This window comes from Moschus berezovskii, chromosome 19 (genome assembly GCF_049115385.1).
Source record: "Moschus berezovskii isolate FMDL1 chromosome 19, NW_MosBer_1.0, whole genome shotgun sequence".
Lineage (NCBI taxonomy): Eukaryota > Metazoa > Chordata > Mammalia > Artiodactyla > Moschidae > Moschus > Moschus berezovskii.
Window position 1 is genome coordinate 74,640,831 of NC_142478.1, and position 20,711 is coordinate 74,661,541.

The 20,711-nt window shown below is 50.1% G+C and overlaps 1 protein-coding gene and 1 pseudogene across 1 annotated transcript in view; one reads left to right on the forward strand and one right to left on the reverse strand.

Annotated features, from left to right (window-relative positions):
• The window catches only part of LOC129542342 (sodium/glucose cotransporter 1-like), a 56,499-nt gene that overhangs the window by 23,730 nt on the left and 12,058 nt on the right, over positions 1–20,711 (reverse strand). Inside the window, exons 5-8 of the mRNA XM_088827876.1 lie at positions 16,838–16,942; positions 15,257–15,362; positions 14,132–14,212; positions 4,250–4,470 (exon numbers count right to left, since the gene is read on the reverse strand). Of these exons, the coding sequence (XP_088684002.1) occupies positions 4,250–4,470; positions 14,132–14,212; positions 15,257–15,362; positions 16,838–16,942 (513 nt within the window). The remainder of the gene's footprint in view (positions 1–4,249; positions 4,471–14,131; positions 14,213–15,256; positions 15,363–16,837; positions 16,943–20,711) is intronic.
• Positions 5,551–7,133, forward strand: LOC129542474 (serine/threonine-protein phosphatase 2A 55 kDa regulatory subunit B alpha isoform pseudogene; annotated as a pseudogene).

Consider the following 20,711-nt stretch of genomic DNA (forward strand, 5'->3'; position numbering starts at 1 on the left):
TCTCAACAGTCTCAGGCGCACAGACAGGTGTGACCCCAGCTGTGGTCCCGGAGGTTAGCTCCGCTGTCTCACCTGCCGCGCGCATAGCCACAGTGACTTTCCGGCACGCGCTGGCCAGCGCCTCTAACCGTCCCTCCTGCTCCGCTGTCTCACCTGACGCGCGCATAGCCACAGTGACTTTCCGGCACACGCTGGCCAGCGCCTCTAACCATCCCTCCTGCTCCGCTGTCTCACCTGCCGCGCGCATAGCCACAGTGACTTTCCGGCACGCGCTGGCCAGCGCCTCTAACCGTCCCTCCTGCTCCGCTGTCTCACCTGCCGCGCGCATAGCCACAGTGACTTTCCGGCACGCGCTGGCCAGCGCCTCTAACCGTCCCTCCTGCTCCGCTGTCTCACCTGCCGCGCGCATAGCCACAGTGACTTTCCGGCACACGCTGGCCAGCGCCTCTAACCATCCCTCCTGCTCCGCTGTCTCACCTGCCGCGCGCATAGCCACAGTGACTTTCCGGCACGCGCTGGCCAGCGCCTCTAACCGTCCCTCCTGCTCCGCTGTCTCACCTGCCGCGCGCATAGCCACAGTGACTTTCCGGCACACGCTGGCCAGCGCCTCTAACCGTCCCTCCTGCTCTCCGGGGCCCCTTTCACTTTACGCGGCTCATTCAGTGTCTAGGGACGGTTGGGCCTTTACTTTATTGTCTTTAAAACATTTATTTACTTATTGGCTGTGCCGGGTCTTAGCTGCAGCATGCGGGATCCAGTTCCCAGACCAGGGACCAAATCTGGGCGCCCTGCAGTGGAAGAGGAGTCTTAGCCACTGGACCACCACGACAGCCCCGGTTACAACTTTATTTTGCCCTCACTTCTGAGTGACACTTAGCTGGGCACCTAATGGAAAGTGGGCCTCTTCCTCAGCCCTCTGAAAGGCTTCCTCCTCTCCCCTGGGTCATGCTGCTGCTAAGTCTGTTGGGGGTACCTGTCTTCCTCCACAAGTGATCTTTTATCTCAGCGGCTTTCAAAGTCTCCTCATCTTTCATGTTCTGAAACTTCACCAAGAGGTGACTCTGTGTAGATTTGCACGGGAGTCACTGATTCCTGAATCTGAAGAGTCTGTAAGAATCCTCAGTTATTTTCTCTTCAAATACTGCTTCTCCTCTTTCCTCCTGGAATCCCAAGGAGGCATGTCAGCTCTGTAGCGCGAGTCTCTTTGTCTCTCTTTCACACTGTTTTGTGCTGTTAGGGAGATTTCTTCCGTTCTCTCTTCTAGGTTACTAACTTTTTCCTTCAGCTGTGTTTAATCTGTTATTTCAAGTTACTGAATTTCAACATTTCTACAAGGATATTTTGCATTTCCAGGAGTTTGAGTTTTAAATCTAACTGGTCATTTTTGATGGAATTGTGTTCGTGTTTTCAGGTCCACTTTTACTTCCTTATATGCGTGTTTTGTGTTTGGTATCTAACACCTCAGTTTTCTGAAGTGTGGGGGTTTCTTGCTTGTGGTGGTTAGGTTCCAGCCTGTCTTCTAATTTTTACAGAAGTATTTTTCTTGTCTTCGAGGCAAGGCAGCATAAGGAGACACGTGATAAGCAGAAAGCGAGGAATACAAGTAACAAGGCTGTGCCGCATCGCGGAGCACGCGGGGCTCCGGCGCTCTTCTGGCTTCCCGGCCCTCCAGTCCGCACACGTCGGCGCTCCAACAGGGCTGCTCTGGGCACGGCAGCCCCACGGCTGCTCACAGCTGTGAAGCAGTCCGCAGCGTTAGCTCCTCCCGCCACTGGCCCCGGCCTCATCCGCCCACCTCAGTACCCAGCATGATGGATGCTGTCATCAAGGCCTCACATGTGGTCCCTCGTGAGCCTGGATGAGGATTTGGGGGTGCATGACTGCTTGGTCACAGAGCACAGCGTACTAGACTTGACTCAACACTCAATCCTCCAGAGCAGGCTACCCTGGTCTGCACCCTCAGCAGAACCGCACGAGGATCCCTATACCTCCACGTCCTCCCCAGTGCCTGGCATCATCAACCTTCCTGATTTTGGCCAGTCTCACTGTGGCTTTAAATTGCACTCCCCTGCCAATGCTGGGCCATATTTCATTTTCTACAAACTGCCTGTCATCGTCTTTTGCCCCCGTGGCTGTTGGAGTGCCTTTTTCTTGTGGGTTTGCTATGAGTCTCCTGCTCGTTGTAAACATTTCTAACAGCCTCCTCCAGCCCATCACCTGTCAGCTTTGTCTACAGCATCTTTGTTAAAAACGCGCTCCGGGCAATGTGGTCAAATCGCCACGACTTACACTCTCCACAACTGAGAAAGTACTCGCCAGCGTTGCCTCCCTCATCAGAGGATGGGTGTCCTTTCACAGTGACGTCTGCTCTGTTGGCCGGCGCAGAGGATGGGTGTCCTTTCACAGTGACGTCTGCTCTGTTGGCCGGCGCAGCCCCCAGAACATGCATTAGACCCAAGAATGCGCGTCTGTCTCTCAGCTGTTGACTCCGCTCCGTTGGTCTGTGTGTCTATTCCTGGGAATTTCAAACTGCTTGCGTTGCCGCGCCTTTGTCGATGTTTAAATATCTCCCCACTGTTCTTCATTTTCAACCTCAGGTTAGCTATCTGTGACATCTCCTTTCATTAAGGGCTTAAACCCTTTTTATTGCGATATAACACACGGACGTCTGCTGTGGCACACTACGGAGCTCTGCAGTTCCGTTAGCGTGGAACCACCACCCAATTCAAGAGGTGCACCTCTGCAGAACCCCAGAGCCTCCCTCTGTTATCGTGTTTTTAAATATCAAGGTAACATTCACGTAACATGTAACCATCTGTTTATCTTCTACCTTTGGCCATGCTGTGCAGCATGTGGGATCTTAGTGTCCCAACCAGGGGCCAACCTTGTGCCCCCTGCGTTGGAAATGAGGAGTCTTAGCCACTGGCCTGTCAGGGAAGTCTCTGTAATTAACCATTTTACAGTGAACAATTCAGCAGTGGTTAGAGTATCCCCAATGCTTCCCGATCTCCACCTCTTTCCAACGTCAAAACCTTTTCATAACCCAGAAGAACACCCAGGCCCACACAAGTGGTCACTCTCCATTCCTCCTCCACTCCTCCCCTGGGAGGCACTAATTGGATTTTCGTCTCCATGGATTTGCCTGTTCTGAATGCTTCAAATAAAAGGAATCATATAGCAGGCGGCCTGCTGAGCCTGGCTTCTTTGGCTGAGCATAACGTCCTCAGCTCCGTCACGCACAGAGCACGTGCAGCATCTCATCCCCTCTCTGGCTGAATGGCGTTCCCGCACACGGGGCACGTTTCGCTCACTCATTCCTTGGTGGGTATTTGGGTCATTTCCACTTTTTAATGGTTGTCGATTACACTGTGACATGTGCTTCTTTTTAACCTCAACTCTTCCCCTTGCTTCAGAAATGACTGCTTGAATGACCACCTTACTTCCTCCTTGCTTTTATAATTTTTTGCTACTTAATTGTGTGCTGAAACAACATAACCCGGCACCGCCTGTGCTGCACTCTGCATGAGCGTGATCACTCAGCACCCGGCCTTCTGTGTGTGGCTTCTTTCATTTGGCGTCATGCTCTAAAGGCTCCTTCATGTCATGGTGTGCAGCTGTACTTCCTGTTCTTCACTGCCTTTCCACTATATAAATATTTCACAATTTAGTGATCGACCATTGATAGAACCATGTCATCTTTAGAATAAGCTTTGAGTCCTCAAAAAAAAAATCCAACTGAAATACTGATTAGCAGCACTTACTTTTTAAACTCAGTTTGGGAGAATTGACATTTTTCATGAGCAAACAATTGTGCTTTGCAGACAACAAGAGGGAAGAAGAAGGAATGAAAACAGGTGCTGTGCTACAGACGGGACTGGGGGAGGGACCCCTTTTTAAATTAATTATTTTTTAAACATGCTACATTTTAAAAGTTTTAGAAAAGTTTTTTGGCCATACCCCACAGCATGTGGGATCTCAGTTCCCCAACCAGGGATGCAACCCATGTCTCCTGCATTGGAAGGCAGAGTCTCAACCAATGGACCACCAGGAAGTCCCCTCCTCCGCCCTTTTTTTTAATGCCACAGTAAGCTTTTTCCCAAATCTTAGAGGCCTGTTCTAGACAGCGCGTGGTGCTGCGGCATCCGGGCGCCGCACACGGCTGGGGGGAGCCCGCCCGTGGCCCGCAGAGACCTCGAGACACCCCCCCCCGCCCCCCTGGCGCAGGCCCGTCAGCGCTGCACCTCATTACCTGGTCGGCGCACCAGCAGTACAAGGAAATGGTGGAGAGGCCGAAGACCACCCCAGGCCAGGGGATGTCTCCAGTGACGGGGTCTCGGAAGATATGGAAGGCGTCCACGCGTGGCACGAAGCACTCCATCGGGGCAGTCCAGTTCCCTTCCCAGGTGAGGGCTGGCTTGGCCTCTGGGTACCTGCTCTCTAGCTCCTGGTATCCGCCTATCTCGTTAAAGGCTTGAAAACACCACACAGTCGGTCAGTACCTTCAACTGCGCCAAGACAGCAGCGTGAGACACGACAGGATGGCAGACAGCCGACACTGTGCGTGCTGAGAGAAGAGACCCTCTCCTCCAAAGCGACGGCAGAGCAGAGTGGACACTGGGGGTCGTGTGCCCGCCTCCCCGTCTTCCTGCTTCTGGGGACAGATCCCTCTCTCCAGCTGCACTCCACCCTACATGGCTCAGGTGGGCCTTGTCAAACCGCCCACCATGCATTCTGATCTGGCACGTGACCTAGGCCTGGCCAGTGCTCCCTGTCCCCGGGCAGCTGACGTGTCAGGAATGGACTTGAGACCGAGGCCCAACTAATTTAAACAGAACTTGTTCCAGGAGCCTTCTGCTTAAGGCACCAAAAATGCCTGCTTCCTTGCTTTGGGGCGCTATGCAACAATGGGAGTGTGAGGTCCTTTTGTCCACCTGGCTCTTGCAGAAGCCTGGGTCAAGCCATGCTCAAAAGTAAGATGCCCTGGAATTTCCAGTCATGTGAGTCAAGAAAGTACTTAATTTGCTTCAATTAGCTTTGAACTAGAGTTTTATCACAAGTTACTCAAAGAATCTCGACTAAATCAGAAATTAACATTCATTTTCTTGCAATCCCAGCAAAATGTTTGTGAGAATTCATGTTTGGAATTTTCCTCAGTGCTCAAGGCATTTCTTCCTCAGTATCCTAACCGGTGTAAAACCTTATTATTAAAGAAAAATGTTTTTAAAAGGCACTAAAACACACATAATTCCACCTACATAACTAAAAAACACCTTGTGAAAATGAAAGTCACTTAGTCGGGTCTGACTCTTTGCGACCCCATAGATTATACAGTCCACGGGACTCTCCAGGCCAGAATACTGGAGTGGGTAGCCTTTCCCTTCTCCAGGGGATCTTCCTAAAACAGGGCTTTGGCATAATAAACCAAGTTCCTTTGAATTTTGAAATGGATCCAGAATCATCTGGAGCCAAGGCTAGTCAATGAAAGATACTGAGTGACCATAAAATGAGTAAGACGCCTCATGGCATTTCTAAAAACAATTTCCGGCCGCCGCCGGAGAAAGAGCAAGAGTGGGGAAGCCCTTGAGTGAAATCCACCATCCCGCCGGCTGGTCTGCCCGCCCCTCCTTCCTTCTCCCCCGACCCCTGCCCCCTCCCCCCACAGGTGCCATCCGCCGCCATCCGCCCTCTCTACCCCCCCATCCCCAGGTGAGGGGGGTGAGTTCAGGAAGCGGAGACCCCGAGGAACCCAACAGGGTCACCATTTGCAGTGCAACATGGCAGGAGCTGGAGGAGGGAATGATATTCAGTGGTGTTTTTCTCAGGTGAAAGGAGCAGTAGACGATGATGTAGCAGAAGCAGATATAATTTCTACAGTAGAATTTAATCATTCTGGAGAGTTACTAGCAACCGGAGATAAAGGTGGTAGAGTTGTCATCTTTCAGCAAGAGCAGGAGAACAAAATCCAGTCTCATAGCAGAGGAGAATATAATGTTTACAGCACCTTTCAGAGCCATGAACCAGAGTATGACTACTTGAAAAGTTTAGAAATAGAAGAAAAGATCAACAAAATTAGGTGGTTACCCCAGAAAAATGCTGCTCAGTTTTTACTGTCTACCAATGATAAAACACTAAAGTTATGGAAAATCAGTGAAAGGGACAAAAGACCAGAAGGGTATAACTTGAAAGAGGAAGATGGAAGGTATAGAGATCCTACTACAGTCACTACACTACGTGTGCCGGTCTTTCGGCCCATGGATCTAATGGTTGAGGCCAGTCCACGAAGAATATTTGCCAATGCTCATACATATCACATCAACTCAATTTCTATTAATAGTGATTATGAAACATATTTATCTGCAGATGATTTGTGGATTAATCTTTGGCATCTGGAAATAACAGACAGGAGTTTTAATATTGTGGATATCAAGCCTGCCAATATGGAAGAGCTGACAGAGGTGATTACAGCTGCAGAATTCCAACCCAACAGCTGTAACACATTTGTATACAGCAGCAGTAAAGGAACGGTTCGGTTATGTGACATGAGGGCATCTGCCCTCTGTGACAGGCATTCTAAACTGTTTGAAGAACCTGAAGATCCCAGTAGCAGGTCTTTTTTTTCTGAAATCACCTCTTCCATTTCTGACGTAAAATTCAGCCATAGTGGTCGATGTATGATGACTAGAGACCATCTGTCAGTCAAACTTTGGGACTTGAATATGGAAAACAGGCCTGTGGAGACACACCAGGTCCATGAACACCTCAGAAGTAAACTTTGTTCACTGTATGAAAATGACTGCATATCTGACAAATCTGAATGTTGTTGGAATGGATCTGACAGTGTTGTCATGACTGGATCTTACAATAATTTCTTCAGAATGTCTGACCGGAACACAAAGCGAGACATAACCCTGGAAGCATCATGAGAAAACAATAAACCTCGCACGGTTCTGAAGCCACGCAAAGTGTGTGCAAGTGGCAAGCCAAAGAAAGATGAAATCAGTGTTGACAGCCTAGACTTCAACAAGAAAATACTCCACACAGCCTGGCACCCCAAGGAAAATATCATTGCTGTAGCTACTACAAACAATCTGTATATATTTCAAGACAAAGTGAATTGGGGTTGGCCTTCCTAGCAGAAGAACCCACTTCCTGCTTAGTTGAGATAGTTGAATCTAGCATTCATACTTAAAATAGAGAAGTCCATTGTGGCGCCCCTTTTCCAGTGTTTGACAATGTGCCATTCGACAACACATTTTCCATAGCTACATGGAGAAAGCTCTGTGGATCCCTCCCTGTGGTGTTCCCCATGTCTGCTAGCCATTTAGGTAAGGGCACTTTCACACATTGGAGAAGGAAATGGCAACCCACTCCAGTGTTCTTGCCTGGAGAATTCCAGGGATAGAGGAGCCTGGTGGGCTTCCGTCTATGGGGTCACACAGAGTCAGACACGACTGAAGTGACTTAGCAGCAGCAGCAGCAGCAGGGTACTTTTAATTTAAATGACTTCTTGCACCATCTTGCCTAATGGACTAGATTGGACTGTGTCAACATTGATTGACTCCACTTTTTATGCCTTCCATTGTGATGACGTCAAACACAGTGAAAGCCTTCAGTCATGCTTATGGGATTTAACTGTGTATCCTCATTACTGTATCATGTGTGGGGTACACCCCTCCTCCCCTTTTTAATTAAACACAGCTCACTCTTACTGTGGCTTGAAGCAGCCCTCCTCTCTGGCCTCCTGGACTCTCCCCTCATCTCTCTGCCCCTCCACCCAGTCTTGGCGGTGGTGTAAAAAGGAAAGAACGAAAGCACACAAACGAGCCAGTCTGGGGTCAGTGGTAAAGGGGTACACGTTGCAAACAAATGTTGTAATAACGGCTGTAATCACTCTGTGCCATGTCTGGGGTCAGTGGTAAAGGGGTACACGTTGCAAACAAATGTTGTAATAACGGCTGTAATCACTCCGTGCCATGTCTGGGGTCAGTGGTAAAGGGGGTACACGTTGCGAACAAATGTTGTAATAACGGCTGTAATCACTCTGTGCCATGTCTGGGGTCAGTGGTAAAGGGGGTACACGTTGCGAACAAATGTTGTAATAACGGCTGTAATCACTCTGTGCCATGTCTGGGGTCAGTGGTAAAGGGGGTACACGTTGCGAACAAATGTTGTAATAACGGCTGTAATCACTCCGTGCCATGTCTGGGGTCAGTGGTAAAGGGGTACACGTTGCGAACAAATGTTGTAATAACGGCTGTAATCACTCCGTGCCATGTCTGGGGTCAGTGGTAAAGGGGGTACACGTTGCGAACAAATGTTGTAACAACGGCTGTAATCACTCCGTGCCATGTCTGGGGTCAGTGGTAAAGGGGGTACACGTTACGAACAAATGTTGTAATAACGGCTGTAATCACTCCGTGCCATGTCTGGCACTGAAAATAAGGAAAAAAAACACTACTACTGAATAAAAGTGACAAAGAATGGAAAAAAATAAAAATAAAAACAATTTCCATGTGGATTTTTAAAAAGTGAGCTACAAAGCCACAGAGATACTAGAAGAAAACAGGAAGGTATCTTAATGAACTTAGGTGAGGGAGTAGAATATTCTTAAACAAAGCACAGAAAGAAAAGAGAGGTTGATAAATATGATGTTAAATTTTCAAATTTATATGACGGAAACCAAATAAAAAGTTTATCAGAGTGAAAGAGGAGACTTGCACCATGCATGAAGGACTCGCACATAAACAGCCAAGGAAACTACTGGGAAGAAACACGGCAGTGAACATGCACGTGAGACTCACAGAGCAGGAAATACAGACGCCCGTTAAGTGTGCGAGAGCGTGACCAACCTCACCAGTGTCCGGAGAACTCAAATCAAACGAAAGTGAGACACTTCCACCCTCCTTCACCCACTAGGCCTATTTTTATTATTTTTAAATTTCTATTTATTTCTTTGGCTGTACTGGGTCTTAGTTGCGGCATGTGTGATCTTTTTAGTCGCCGCATGTGGGATCTAGTTCCCTGACCAGGGATTAACCCCAGGCCCCGTGCACTGAGAGTGGACAGTCTTAGCCACTGGACTACCAGGGAAGTCCCTGGGCATATTTTTAAAAAGTCTTAAGACATCAGGTGTCAGATGGCAGGTTAGGAAACACATTCTCATACATTTCTGAGAATGTAGTTAAAACTGCCACTTCAGTTCAGTTCAGTTCAGTTCAGTCGCTCAGTCGTGTCCGACTCTCCGCGACCCCATGAATCACTGCACGCCAGGCCTCCCTGTCCATCACCAACTCCCGGAGTTCACTCAAACTCATGTCCACAGAGTCGGTGATGCCATCCAGCCATCTCATTCTCGGTCGTCCCCTTCTCCTCCCGCCCCCAACCTTTCCTAGCATTAGGAGAGGAAATTGAGGGATTTCTTGACAAATCCAGGAACGCAAGGTTAACACTCAAAACCAAGCTAACGCAATGCGCTACGCTAACAGAAAAGGGAAAGAATAATCTGGTCACCTGAGCAGACGTGGAAAAGACAGCTGACACAGTTCAAACCTGCGCATGGCAGCCTTGGCAAACTAACGACAGAGGGAACCGTGTCAGCATGCCACAAAGTGTCTGCCAAAACAGTGACAGCAAGTGGTTAACGGTGAAATAGCTGAAGCTTCACCCTAATCGGAAAAGAGACAGGGAGGCCTGCTGTCTTCCCTGTGCTATGAATGTCCTCGCCAGTGCGACAAGGAAGAAGACACGAAAGGTGCAAAGTGCGGAAAAGCAGGAAACAAACAGCCAACGCTCCCCCGGGGGCTGGGTGCAGAGCGCTCCCTCTGTGACACCTCACCTCGCCAGCTACTCTGCTCTGCGCCCTTCCCAATAGGAAGTCAAGCGCAGACGCGAGTGCAGAGCAGGGGCCTGGCACCCCTCCTCTGACAGAGCCGCCTGCCCAAGGCACAGTCCAGTGGGGAGAGATCAGGTCCTGTCGAGAAGCGCACCTCACAGATGTGCACACCTGTACAGGCACACACCTCATCCTGTTTTACTTTATTGTACTTTGGAGATACCGTGTTGCTTGGGTTTTACAAATTGAAGGTCTGTGGCTCCCCGGCAGTGAGCAGGCCTCTCAGGGCCATTTTTCTAAGAGCATTCTTTTTAAGTTAAGGCGCGTGCCTCGTTTAGATGCAACACTGCTGTACACCTAGCACAGCGCCACGCTACAGCATGAGTGTGGCTCTCACATGCACTGGGAAACGAAACACTGTGTGACTTGCTTTGCGGTGGCATTTGTGTCACTGCTGTAATCTGGAGCCGAACCACACTCTCTCCAAGGTCTGCCTGTACACTATCTCTGGAAGGATGTACACAAAACTTGGGGTACTGGGGAGTCAAACTAAGAAAACGAGAGCGATAAATATTTCACCTGGTACCCTTTCGTTTTGTTTACCGTGTGTATGCATGAATACATGCGTGCTAAATTGCTTCAGTCGTGTCTGACTCTTTGCGATCCTATGGACTGCAGCCCGCAAGGCTCCTCTGTCCAAGGGATTCTCGAGGCAAGAATACTGGAGTGGGTTGCCATGCCCTCCTCCAGGGGATCTTTCTGACACAGGGATCAAACCCACGTCTCTTATGTCTCCTGCACTGGCAGGCAGATTCTTTACTGCTAGTGCCACCCAGGAAGCCCGCCTCCTGTATATACTAATTAAAAGTTAAAAATTAAAAAAGCGTGTGTGCATCAGTTCCCACAGTGACTGCTCTGAAGGCAACATTCATTTGTAACTACAAATTTTTGTGTATTTTAAAAAGAAAACAAGCCCCCACAACATTTTACTTATCAAAAGAACTAGCATGGATACCCCAATAAAAAAATCCCCTTAAATTTCTCAGAAAATGTTACAGTCTGTTTGGGCTGCTGTAACAAACCACCAGAGAGTGGGTGCTCACTTCCCACAGGTCTGGAGGCGGGACTCCACACTCGAGGTGCCAGCCGACTGGGTGCTGGCCACGTCCTCACGTGGCAGAAAGGACGAGGGAGCTCCCTGGGGCCTCTTTCATAAGAGTACTAAAGCCATTCACACAGGTTCTTCCCTCAAGAACTAACCACCTCCCAATACCATCACACTGGAGTTTAGGATTTCAACTTACGAATTTGGGGGGATAGAAAAATTCAGCCTATAACAGTAAATGATACATAATTATTTGGAGATATAACTGCTAGCATTAAATGGATTACTCTACCTGCCCCCAAAGTTTAACTGGATATCATTCTCAAGTATTGGGATGGCCCTGGCAAGAATTCACAGAAGAACTGTACAAAAAAGATCTTCACGACCAAGATAATCACGATGGTGTGATCTCTCACCCACAGCCAGACATCCTGGAATATGAAGTCAAGTGGGCCTTAGAAAGCATCACTACAAACAAAGCTAGTGGAGGTGATGGAATTACAGTTGAGCTATTTCAAATCCTGAAAGACGATGCTGTGAAAGTGCTGCACTCAATATGCCAGCAAATTTGGAAAACTCAGCAGTGGCCACAGGACTGGAAAAGGTCAGTCTTCATTCCAATCCCAAAGAAAGGGAATGCCAAAGAATGCTCAAACTACCGCACAATTGCATTCATCTCACACGCTAGTAAAGTCATGCTCAAAACTCTCCAAGGCTTCAGCAATACATGAACCGTGAACTTCCAGATGTTCAAGCTGGATTTAGTAAAGGCAGAGGAACCAGAGATAAAATTGCCAACATCCGCTGGATCATCAAAACAGCAAGAGAGTTCCAGAAAAACATCTATTTCTACTTTATTGACTATGCCAAAGCCTTTGACTGTGTGGATCACAATAAACTGTGGAAAATTCTGAAAGAGATGGGAATACCAGACCACCTGACCTGCCTCTCAAGACACCTGTATGCAGGTCAGGAAGCAACAGTTAGAACTGGACATGGAACAACAGACTGGTTCCAAACAGGAAAAGGAGTACGTCAAGGTTGTATATTGTCACCCTGCTTATTTAACTTATATGCAGAGTACATCATGAGGAACGCTGGGCTGGAAGAAGCACAAGCTGGAATCAAGATTGCCGGGAGAAACATCAATAACCTCAGATATGCAGATGATACGACCCTTATGGCAGAAAGTGAAGAGGAACTAAAAAGCCTCTTGATGAAAGTGAAAGAGGAGAGTGAAAAAGTTGGCTTAAAGTTCAACATTCAGAAAACTAAGATCATGGCATCCAGTCCCAGCACTTCATGGGAAATAGATGGGGAAACAGTGGGAACAGTGTCAGACTTTATTTTCTTGGGCTCCAAAATCACTGCAGATGGTGACTGTAGCCATAAAATTAAAAGACGCTTACTCCTTGGAAGGAAAGTTATGACCAACTTAGATAGCATATTAAATAGCAGAGACATTATTTTGCCAACAAAGGTCCATCTCGTCAAGGCTATAGTTTTTCCATTGGTCATGTATGGATGTGAGAGTTGTACTGTGAAGAAAGCTGAGCACTGAACAATTGATGCTTTTGAACTGTGGTACTGGAAAAGACTCTTGAGACTCCCTTGGACTGCAAGGAGATTCAACCAGCCCATTCTAAAGATCAGTCCTGGGTGTTCATTGGAAGGACTGATGCTAAAGCTGAAACTCCAATACTTTGGCCACCTCATGCAAAGAGTTGACTCATTGGAAAAGAGTCTGATGCTGGGAGGGATTGGGGGCAGGAGGAGAAGGGGACGACAGAGTATGAGATGGTTGGATGGCATCACCGACTCGATGGACATGAGGTTGAATGAACTCCGGCAGTTGGTGATGGACAGGGAGGCCTGGCGTGCTGCAGTCCACGGGGTCACAAAGAATCGGACACGACTGAGTGACTGAACTGACTGACTCACTGACTGGCAGATTTTAATAAAGTTGACATTTAATACTAGCACACGAATAAACACAGTGCCTTAAAGAGTATTTTATAGTTACTAATTTTGTCACTCAAATTGGTCATTGCTTCGCAATCCTTTAAAAATTCCCTGGACCATGCCTGAAATGTGTTTTGCGTCCAAGAAGCACGGTGTTGAGTAAACCTCACAGAGCACTAACGCTGCCTGAATGGTGAGACAGGTTTGTGATTCTGTGGGCCTACATGTTTTCCTTCCACAGAGCTCAGTAATGTACTCTACGGAACCATAATCCTTCAAGTCAACTCAAATATCTATTCAACAATTTTCCAATACCTGAGCCCAGAGCTCTTCCAAGTTTCTGCAGGACAAAGCTATGGCACACCGCCAAGCTCAGTAAGGCTCCCCCAGCTAGTGGTACAGGCACCGCGACAGGCAACTTGCATATCGGGGGCTTTCGTGCTTGAGGGGTACAGCTCGGAGTTCTACTCTTGGTGTGTCTCATCAGCAAGTTATTAAACTGAGTAACTCGGCTTCCTCATCAGTCAATAAACGTAGCGAGGCCTCATGGTGACTCTGACGGTTAAACGAGACAGTACAGACGAACCCCTGCCTGGAACCTGACTCTCAGTTCCTATCAGCTGTTACCCTCACTCGTGTTGCTCACTAAGCACCTACCGTGTGCATCAAACTACACATTGTGTGAAGGATATGATGGCGCTGGTTCTCAAGAAGCTCTGGACCTGGGGTATAACTGATTTATGTAATACAATGAACAATCAAGGTAAGTACCAACAAAAAACATCATGCTGGAAAAAACAAGAGTCATGTTGCGTGGGTAGCGATGCAAGTCCAGAGAACAGGGGTGTAGAGGTGTGACAATCATGGCTCACAGGTTTGGGGGTGGGTTTTCCGCTGACCCTGACAGATGGATTTAACTCAATGGACGGAAGGACAGGGGCTTCTGATGGAGAGGAAGGGAATGGCTCAGGCGGGGCCAAGCGTGGCGGGCCGCTCCCGACCGCTGCTCAAAGCCCTGGAGTCTGTCGTCACCCCCTGCTCCTTGACTCCTCTTTCTCCACAAGCAGAAATTTCCATCCCAGGTGGTCAGCATGACCTCAGACAATGCTCACTCATGGGTCCTGAGGGCCTCAGTCCCCTGTCTGTGAGAGGACAGTGCTGAAATGGCCCCAGGCAGCGGCCAGAGCCCCCCAACCCCACCATGGTGCCCAGCCGTCTCTAGATTTACTTACCATAGCCCATTAACAAGACAGAGCCCAGAACCACGAAGCCAGCATGTAAGATGTCAGTGTAAACCACGGCTGCAAAGCCACCTGAATGGGCGAGAGAGGGGAGAGGGAAGCCTTGCCTGACTGAGGGGGGTCACTGTGCGTGCCGAGCGCATGCGTGCCCGTCTGCACACCCACAGCTCCATCCTCAGTTCAGCGGGCCTGACTGCTGCCTATGCTGTGCCCAGGCACACGCTGTTTTCCCCCCGAACAGCCTCTGTGATCTGCTGCTGGAGACTTACTCTGCCTATCTATACCCCAATTTCCTTTTACCCCCATTTTCTGGATGAAAACCTGGTAGTTTTCCTAAGCAAAAAAGTACACAGGTCTTCTCTGACTTAGATGGGGTTACACCATGAAAACTCACTGTTAAGTTGAAGGCAATCACTAGGTTGAAAATGCGTTTTCTGGATCTCACCCCCGAACATCACAGCTTAGCCTCGCCTGCGTTAAATGTGCTCAGAACACACACACTAGCCTACAGCTGGGCAAAATCATTACCACAACCTATTTTATAGTGACATGCTGATCATCTCGGGTAATTTACTGAAGACCGTGCTGAAGGCTGTCTGGGCAGAGAATGGTCGCTCACCCTGTGGTCGTGTGGTTGATGGGAAGTGGCTGCCGCCCAGAACTCTGACCGCATGATGTCACGTGTTGTTCACCCAAGATGGGATCAGTACTGCGCATTGAAGTATCCACCTAAAAGGTCTCGTCTGATGGCCCGCCCAGGTCACCAGGCAACCAGGACAACCTGAAGCAGGCGCCTCCCTTCTCCCCGTCTGCGCCCCTGCCCTGTCATCCCACAGCCTGCTGCGTCAATCCCCCACCCCAAACACAACCACTGCCGGCCCTGCCGAGCCCACTGGAGAGCCCCTGCCAGTCTGATGAGATTTCCAGGAGCAGGGCACCACTCGGACACCCCTGCCTCGATAATTTTCAGTATTCGGCTCTTTCAGGCCTCAGCAACGTGACTTACAGTCTTAGGGAAAATGCAAAAGCTGGACCTATCTCAATGTCTTCGGGTCTCCACTAAGAAGCAGAGCTTTTGTGTCAACACAAATACCTGTGGGGTTAGAGTGACCTCACCTGTGATGGAATATATGCCGGTAACTGACAGCAAGACCACGGTGGCCAGGTAAACATCCAGCCCCAGAACCAGCCTCATAAACACAGCACCCGTGCAGATCTCCACCTGAAATGAGTACAAAGGCGGTGGGCTGCACTTCCGTTTCCCAAAAAGACCCTGATCTCAGAGGCCACCTTCAGTCAGCAGGACCACTTCATCCCCAGTGGACACTGGGGGAGAGCTCCCCACGTTCTGCTGGGCGACACGGCTGGGGGCCTTAAGTTCAGCCAAGGTCAGCACTTTTAAGGCTTGGGTTAATCCAGTTAATGCAACTTAGCCTCTTCCTACTTGGAGCCTCAGAGTGGGGCTGCGTGCTCAGACAGCAGGATTTTCTCGCAGCTTCGCCAGCCGGGCAGGCAGAGGGGACAGTTTACTAGGACTGGCGAGCTTTTTCTGTAAAGGGAAGATGCTGAGTACTTTGTGAGACATAGCCTGTTTCTGGTTTTTACGACGCTTTCAACGGTAAAGACCATTTTCAGTTCAAGCGCTGCACAGAGCGGACCTTCAGGCTGACGGCCTGCAGGCTGGCTCTTCTGGCCGCGGGCTGTGCCGACGCTGACGCTGCAGTGTGTGTGCGTCACGTCCTGGCTAACCTCCTGCCCTGCTCCTCTGGTCACCACACCCAGGGGCACGACCAGCAGAGGTCTCCCAATACATCTGTGCACGACTGCTCACTGAGTACCAAGCACACAGCAGACACCCGCAGGGCTCAGAGGGCCCTAGGGTCACCGAAACCCAGCCAGTCCTCGAGGAGGACCCCCCTCATGCTTAAGGAGGAGGGCGGGCCGCCAGAGGGCGCTCTTCGGGCGGTGTGATAAGCGGCACTCACTCAGTCACTCGAAGAACACTTCTCTCAGTGCTCGTGTGCTAACCATGTTCTCAGCACACTTCCGGCCCCAGAGCTGGGTGGGAACGCAGGGAGCAAGCCAGGCAAGGCCTGGGGCTCAAGAAGCTCATCCTGGAGTGCAGACAGACAGTGGGGAAGGAAGCAGACCGATCCTCTCCCAAGGGAGCCCGCATCAGGAGACAGAAGCAGTAATGGAGTGGAGAGTGAATGGCTGCATCAAAAGAGGCCTCTCCTAGGTGACATTTGAAAGATCTGGGGGAAGAACATTCCAGACACAGTACAGAGCAGGCGTCAAGGGCTTCAAGTGGGAATAAGCGCGCAGGATCTGAAAAACAGTCCTGGAAGGAGACCATGTCTGGACCGAGGCAGGGTCTGGACCGGAAGGCCTCACAGGGCATAGGTGGGGGTTCCGGTCTGTGACGGTGGTCAGACGTGGACTGTTTCGGGGGGGAGGGGCACCTCCTGATGACACGATGGGAATAAGCCCAGGGTTCCCTGGGAACACAGGCTCGGGAGGCAAAGAAGGTGCTCTGCCGTTTATCTTATTACTCAGCTACTTTTCCTCTGCTTCAGTTTAGACAGTGGAGGCCGACATGTAACTTCAGGAGCCCCAGAGTACACTCCTGGGGTGCATCCAGTCCTGCCTATCGACTTCTCCGCTTCCCTTCCGGGGCCTCGCCTTCACACAACTCACCGAGATCTTACTGAAGATATAGATGAGCAAGTACAGAATGGCGAGGAGGAACTGGATCCGGTAGCCACCAAACCTCTTCCTCAAGTATCTGGGCAGCGTCACTACCTTAAGAACAGTGAGAGAAGCCCGTGAGGCAGGGGCTCACAGAGCACTGGCTGCCTGGGAGACACAGCCCGGGGTCTCAGGCGCTCTGCAGAACGCCCGCTAGGACGAGGAAATCAGGAAGGAGAGGCGGTACCACTGTCTTCAAGACGCTGGGAATATAGCTCCTGTCCGGTTTTTGGAGAGCGGAAGTAATGATGTTGTCTATGATAACAAATCCCATGGACGGAGGAGCCTGGTGGGCTGCAGTCCATGGGGTCGCTAGGAGTCGGACACGACTGAGCAACTTCACTTTCTCTTTCATGCATTGCAGAGGGAAATGGCAACCCACTCCAGTGTTCTTGCCTGGAGAATCTCAGGGACGGGGTAGCCTGGTGGGCTGCCGTCTATGGGGTCGCACAGAGTCGGACACGACTGAAGTGACTTACCAGCAGCAGCAGCATGATGACAAACGACCTTCATGAAACAATCATACAGCAAAATCAAACGTTTTCTCAGACACTACAAATATACCACGCTGTTGAGAGAGACACACGACATGACTCCGCAGCTCTCCCGGTCCTCCGCACACACGCTGCTGCTGCGCGAGCGGGCGTCCTGAACCACCCCGCTCATTTCTGCCTCCACCGTCTCGTGCTGCACGCGCCCCGGGGCAGGAGCACCCCCTCACGCAGCAGACGCCTGGCCCCAAGCACAGGCTCATGGAGGTGAAGACCCCCCGGTAACTGAGCGCCCTCCCGTGCGCTCACCCCCTGCCTCACACGTGTGCGTCCTGGCCGCTCCCTGCAGCCCTGGCCGGGGGTGTAACACTCGCAGCTGCTGCTTGTTTCCCCTCCACCGGGTCCTTGATCACGCCTGACACACTCCGCTGACTTTCTCCATCAGCCCCAAGCCGTCTCACACCCAGAGCTGCCGTCACAGGTATGGCGCAGCGGCTCACACGGTAGAGACACGCTGGCTTGCAGCTCCGGGGCCGGAAGCGTGCAGTGTCCGGGGGCCAGTTCCCTCGGGCCGCGAGGAAGGATGGGCCCGGCCCCTCTCCGTGCCTGGTGGAGGCCGTCTCCCCGCGTCCGCTCGCCCTCCCGTCTGTGGGCGTCTGAGTCCAATGTTCTCTCCTCGTAAAGTCACACTGAATGAGGACCCACTCTCACGATCTCATTTTAACTCAATTACTTCTTTAAAGACCTTACCTCCAAAGACGTCACAATCTAGGGCCATTTTCCTGGGATTTCGGCTTCATAATTGCAAACGTTAGACTGCAAGGCAAACCAAGCCTTTCACGATTTTAATGCCCTCTCCACAAGTATTTTAAATGTTTAAGCCTTATGAGGCATGGTTTACACACAGTAAAATGATCCCATTTAAAAATCTGAGGAGTTTGGGTAAATGTACAGTTTGTGCGCTCACCACCACACTCAAGCTATAAGGCATTTTCAAAGCCCCCGAGGGTGTGTGTCTGGGGCCTTCTCCACCCCTGATCCTGGATATCCAGCTCACCTTCCCTGGAGCTCACATCCTGTCCAGCTACTTTCACCTGCCACCACGCCCTGCAGGTCATCCACGGGGCATTTGACTCCTTAGGGCACCGAGTGCCACGCTGTGGGCTGTCTGTCCACCCCCACAGAGTTCAGGTTATTCCTAGGTGCCGACGTTATGGCTAGAACTTCCTGTACAGTCTGTGTGTGGACATGCACCTCCATGCCTCTGGGGTGGGGGAAGCGCCACACCCGGGCCAGGGCAGCTGGGTCCTGCGGCGTGCCTGGGCAGGAAGCTGCCATCCCGTTTCTAGAGCTCTCTCTGGAGAGGCAGGGGCCCTGAAGCTCCACAAGCCCTCCTGCTCCTGCAACAGCAGCCCTCTCCCTCCCAGCGGCTCAGTGTGTCTGGGTGGGGGTCCTAAGGAGCACTTCCCTAACCATCAGCGAGCATGAACATCTTTTCCTGTCATTATCTGTCATTTGTAAGGTGAAATGTATGGTGAAACGCTGTCTTGTTACCAGTTTTTTTTTAAAAAGTGTATATTCAGGACGTAAGTGTTTCATTATGAATTAGTTCAGTTCAGTTCAGTCGCTCAGTCGTGTCCGACTCTTTGCAACCCCATGAACTGCACCACGCCAGGCCTCCCCGTCCATCACCAACTCCTGGGGTTCACCCAAACCCATGTCCACACAGTCGGTGATGCCGTCCAACCGTCTCGTCCTCTGTCTCCCCTTCTCCTCCTGCCCTCAACCTTTCCCAGCGTCGGGGTCTTCCCAGAGCCAGCCCTCCGCATCACGAATGTGCTCCATAAATATCCCTCCGCAGTCTCTAGCTTGACTCCTCATTTTCTTAAAAATCTCTTTCAAAGAGTTAAAGTTTAAAATTATACTTTCAAGTCCAATATATAAATTTCTCTAAATATATAGAAATCTATACCTAACCAATAACCTTCATTTTTTCCTTTGCAATGGTCCTTTTTAAAACTGATGTATAAATGACATATAACCTTCTATTGGTTTCAAGTGTACAACATAACATTTCAATATTTGTATATATCTCATCTTCATTTTTTTTGACCACACAATTTGCAGGATCTTAGTTCCCCTACTAGGGATTGAACCTGGACCCTGAGCAAGGAAAGCGTAGAGTCCTAACCACTGAATCGCCAGGGAATTTGCTCATCTTCATTTTAAAAAGCACTTCTGCTGGGCACAGAATCTGTGCTTGACAGCCTTTTCTTCCTTTCAGCATCTGACCGCGTCACTCTGATGTTCTCTGGCCTCCACTGCTCTGAGCGGAGCCATCTACTGAGCACATCATTCTTCCCCTGCATGGAATGTGCGGTTTCTTTGGCCATGTTCAAACTCTCCTCTTTCTGTATCTTTGCTTTTAGCATTTTGACTGCGATGTGAACCTGTGTGTCGTTTCCTTTGTGTCACTCTATTTGGTGTTGGTTAAGCTGTTGAATATGTAAATCAACATTGTCACCAGAGGAGATATTTCCAGTTGTTATTTCTTCAGATAATGTTTGGGGTTAAAGTTTGGGGCGCCTCTGAGCCTCATGGTCTTGGAGAGCCGTCTCTGCGTGGCTTTGGGCGGTTCTCAGTCTTTCAGGAGCCTCCCTGCCCGCTTCTCGCTCTCCTCCCCGGGACCCCAGCAGCGTGCTGATTGCTCTCTCTCTGGCGTCCCATCGCTCACATGGCTTTCCTCACTGCTTTTCATCCCTTTCCCTTTGCCCTCCTCTGACTGTAAGCGCACTCAGTCGGCAAGTCGCATCTGACTGCAGTCCACCAGGCTCCTCTGTCTATGGGATTTCCCAGGCAAGAATACTGGAGTGGGTTGCTATTTCCCCCTCCAGGGGATTTTCCTGACCCAGGGATGGAACCCACATCTCCTGTGTCCCTGGCATTGGCAGGCAGATTCTTTACCACTGAGCCACTTGGGAAGCTAGCCGCTTCTCCTTGACTGGATAATTTCAAATGACCTGTCACTGAGTTCACAGAATCTTTCTTCTGCTTTGCTAAGTCTGCTGTAGATGCTTTCAACTGCAGTTTTCACTTCATTCACTGTAACCTTCGCTGCAGAATTTCTACTTGGTTATTTTTATGATTTCTCTGTTAAACCAGCTTCCTTTACGCACTGCTTTCTTTATCCCGTTAACTGTCTTTCCGTGTTTTCTTGCAGCCACTGAGCTTCCTTCAGACAACTATCCTGAGCTCTTTATCAGGCAGCTCTTCGGGGCTCGTCAGCGGTAAACCGTCATGCTCCTCTCGCGGCGTCACGCTCTCTTGGCTGC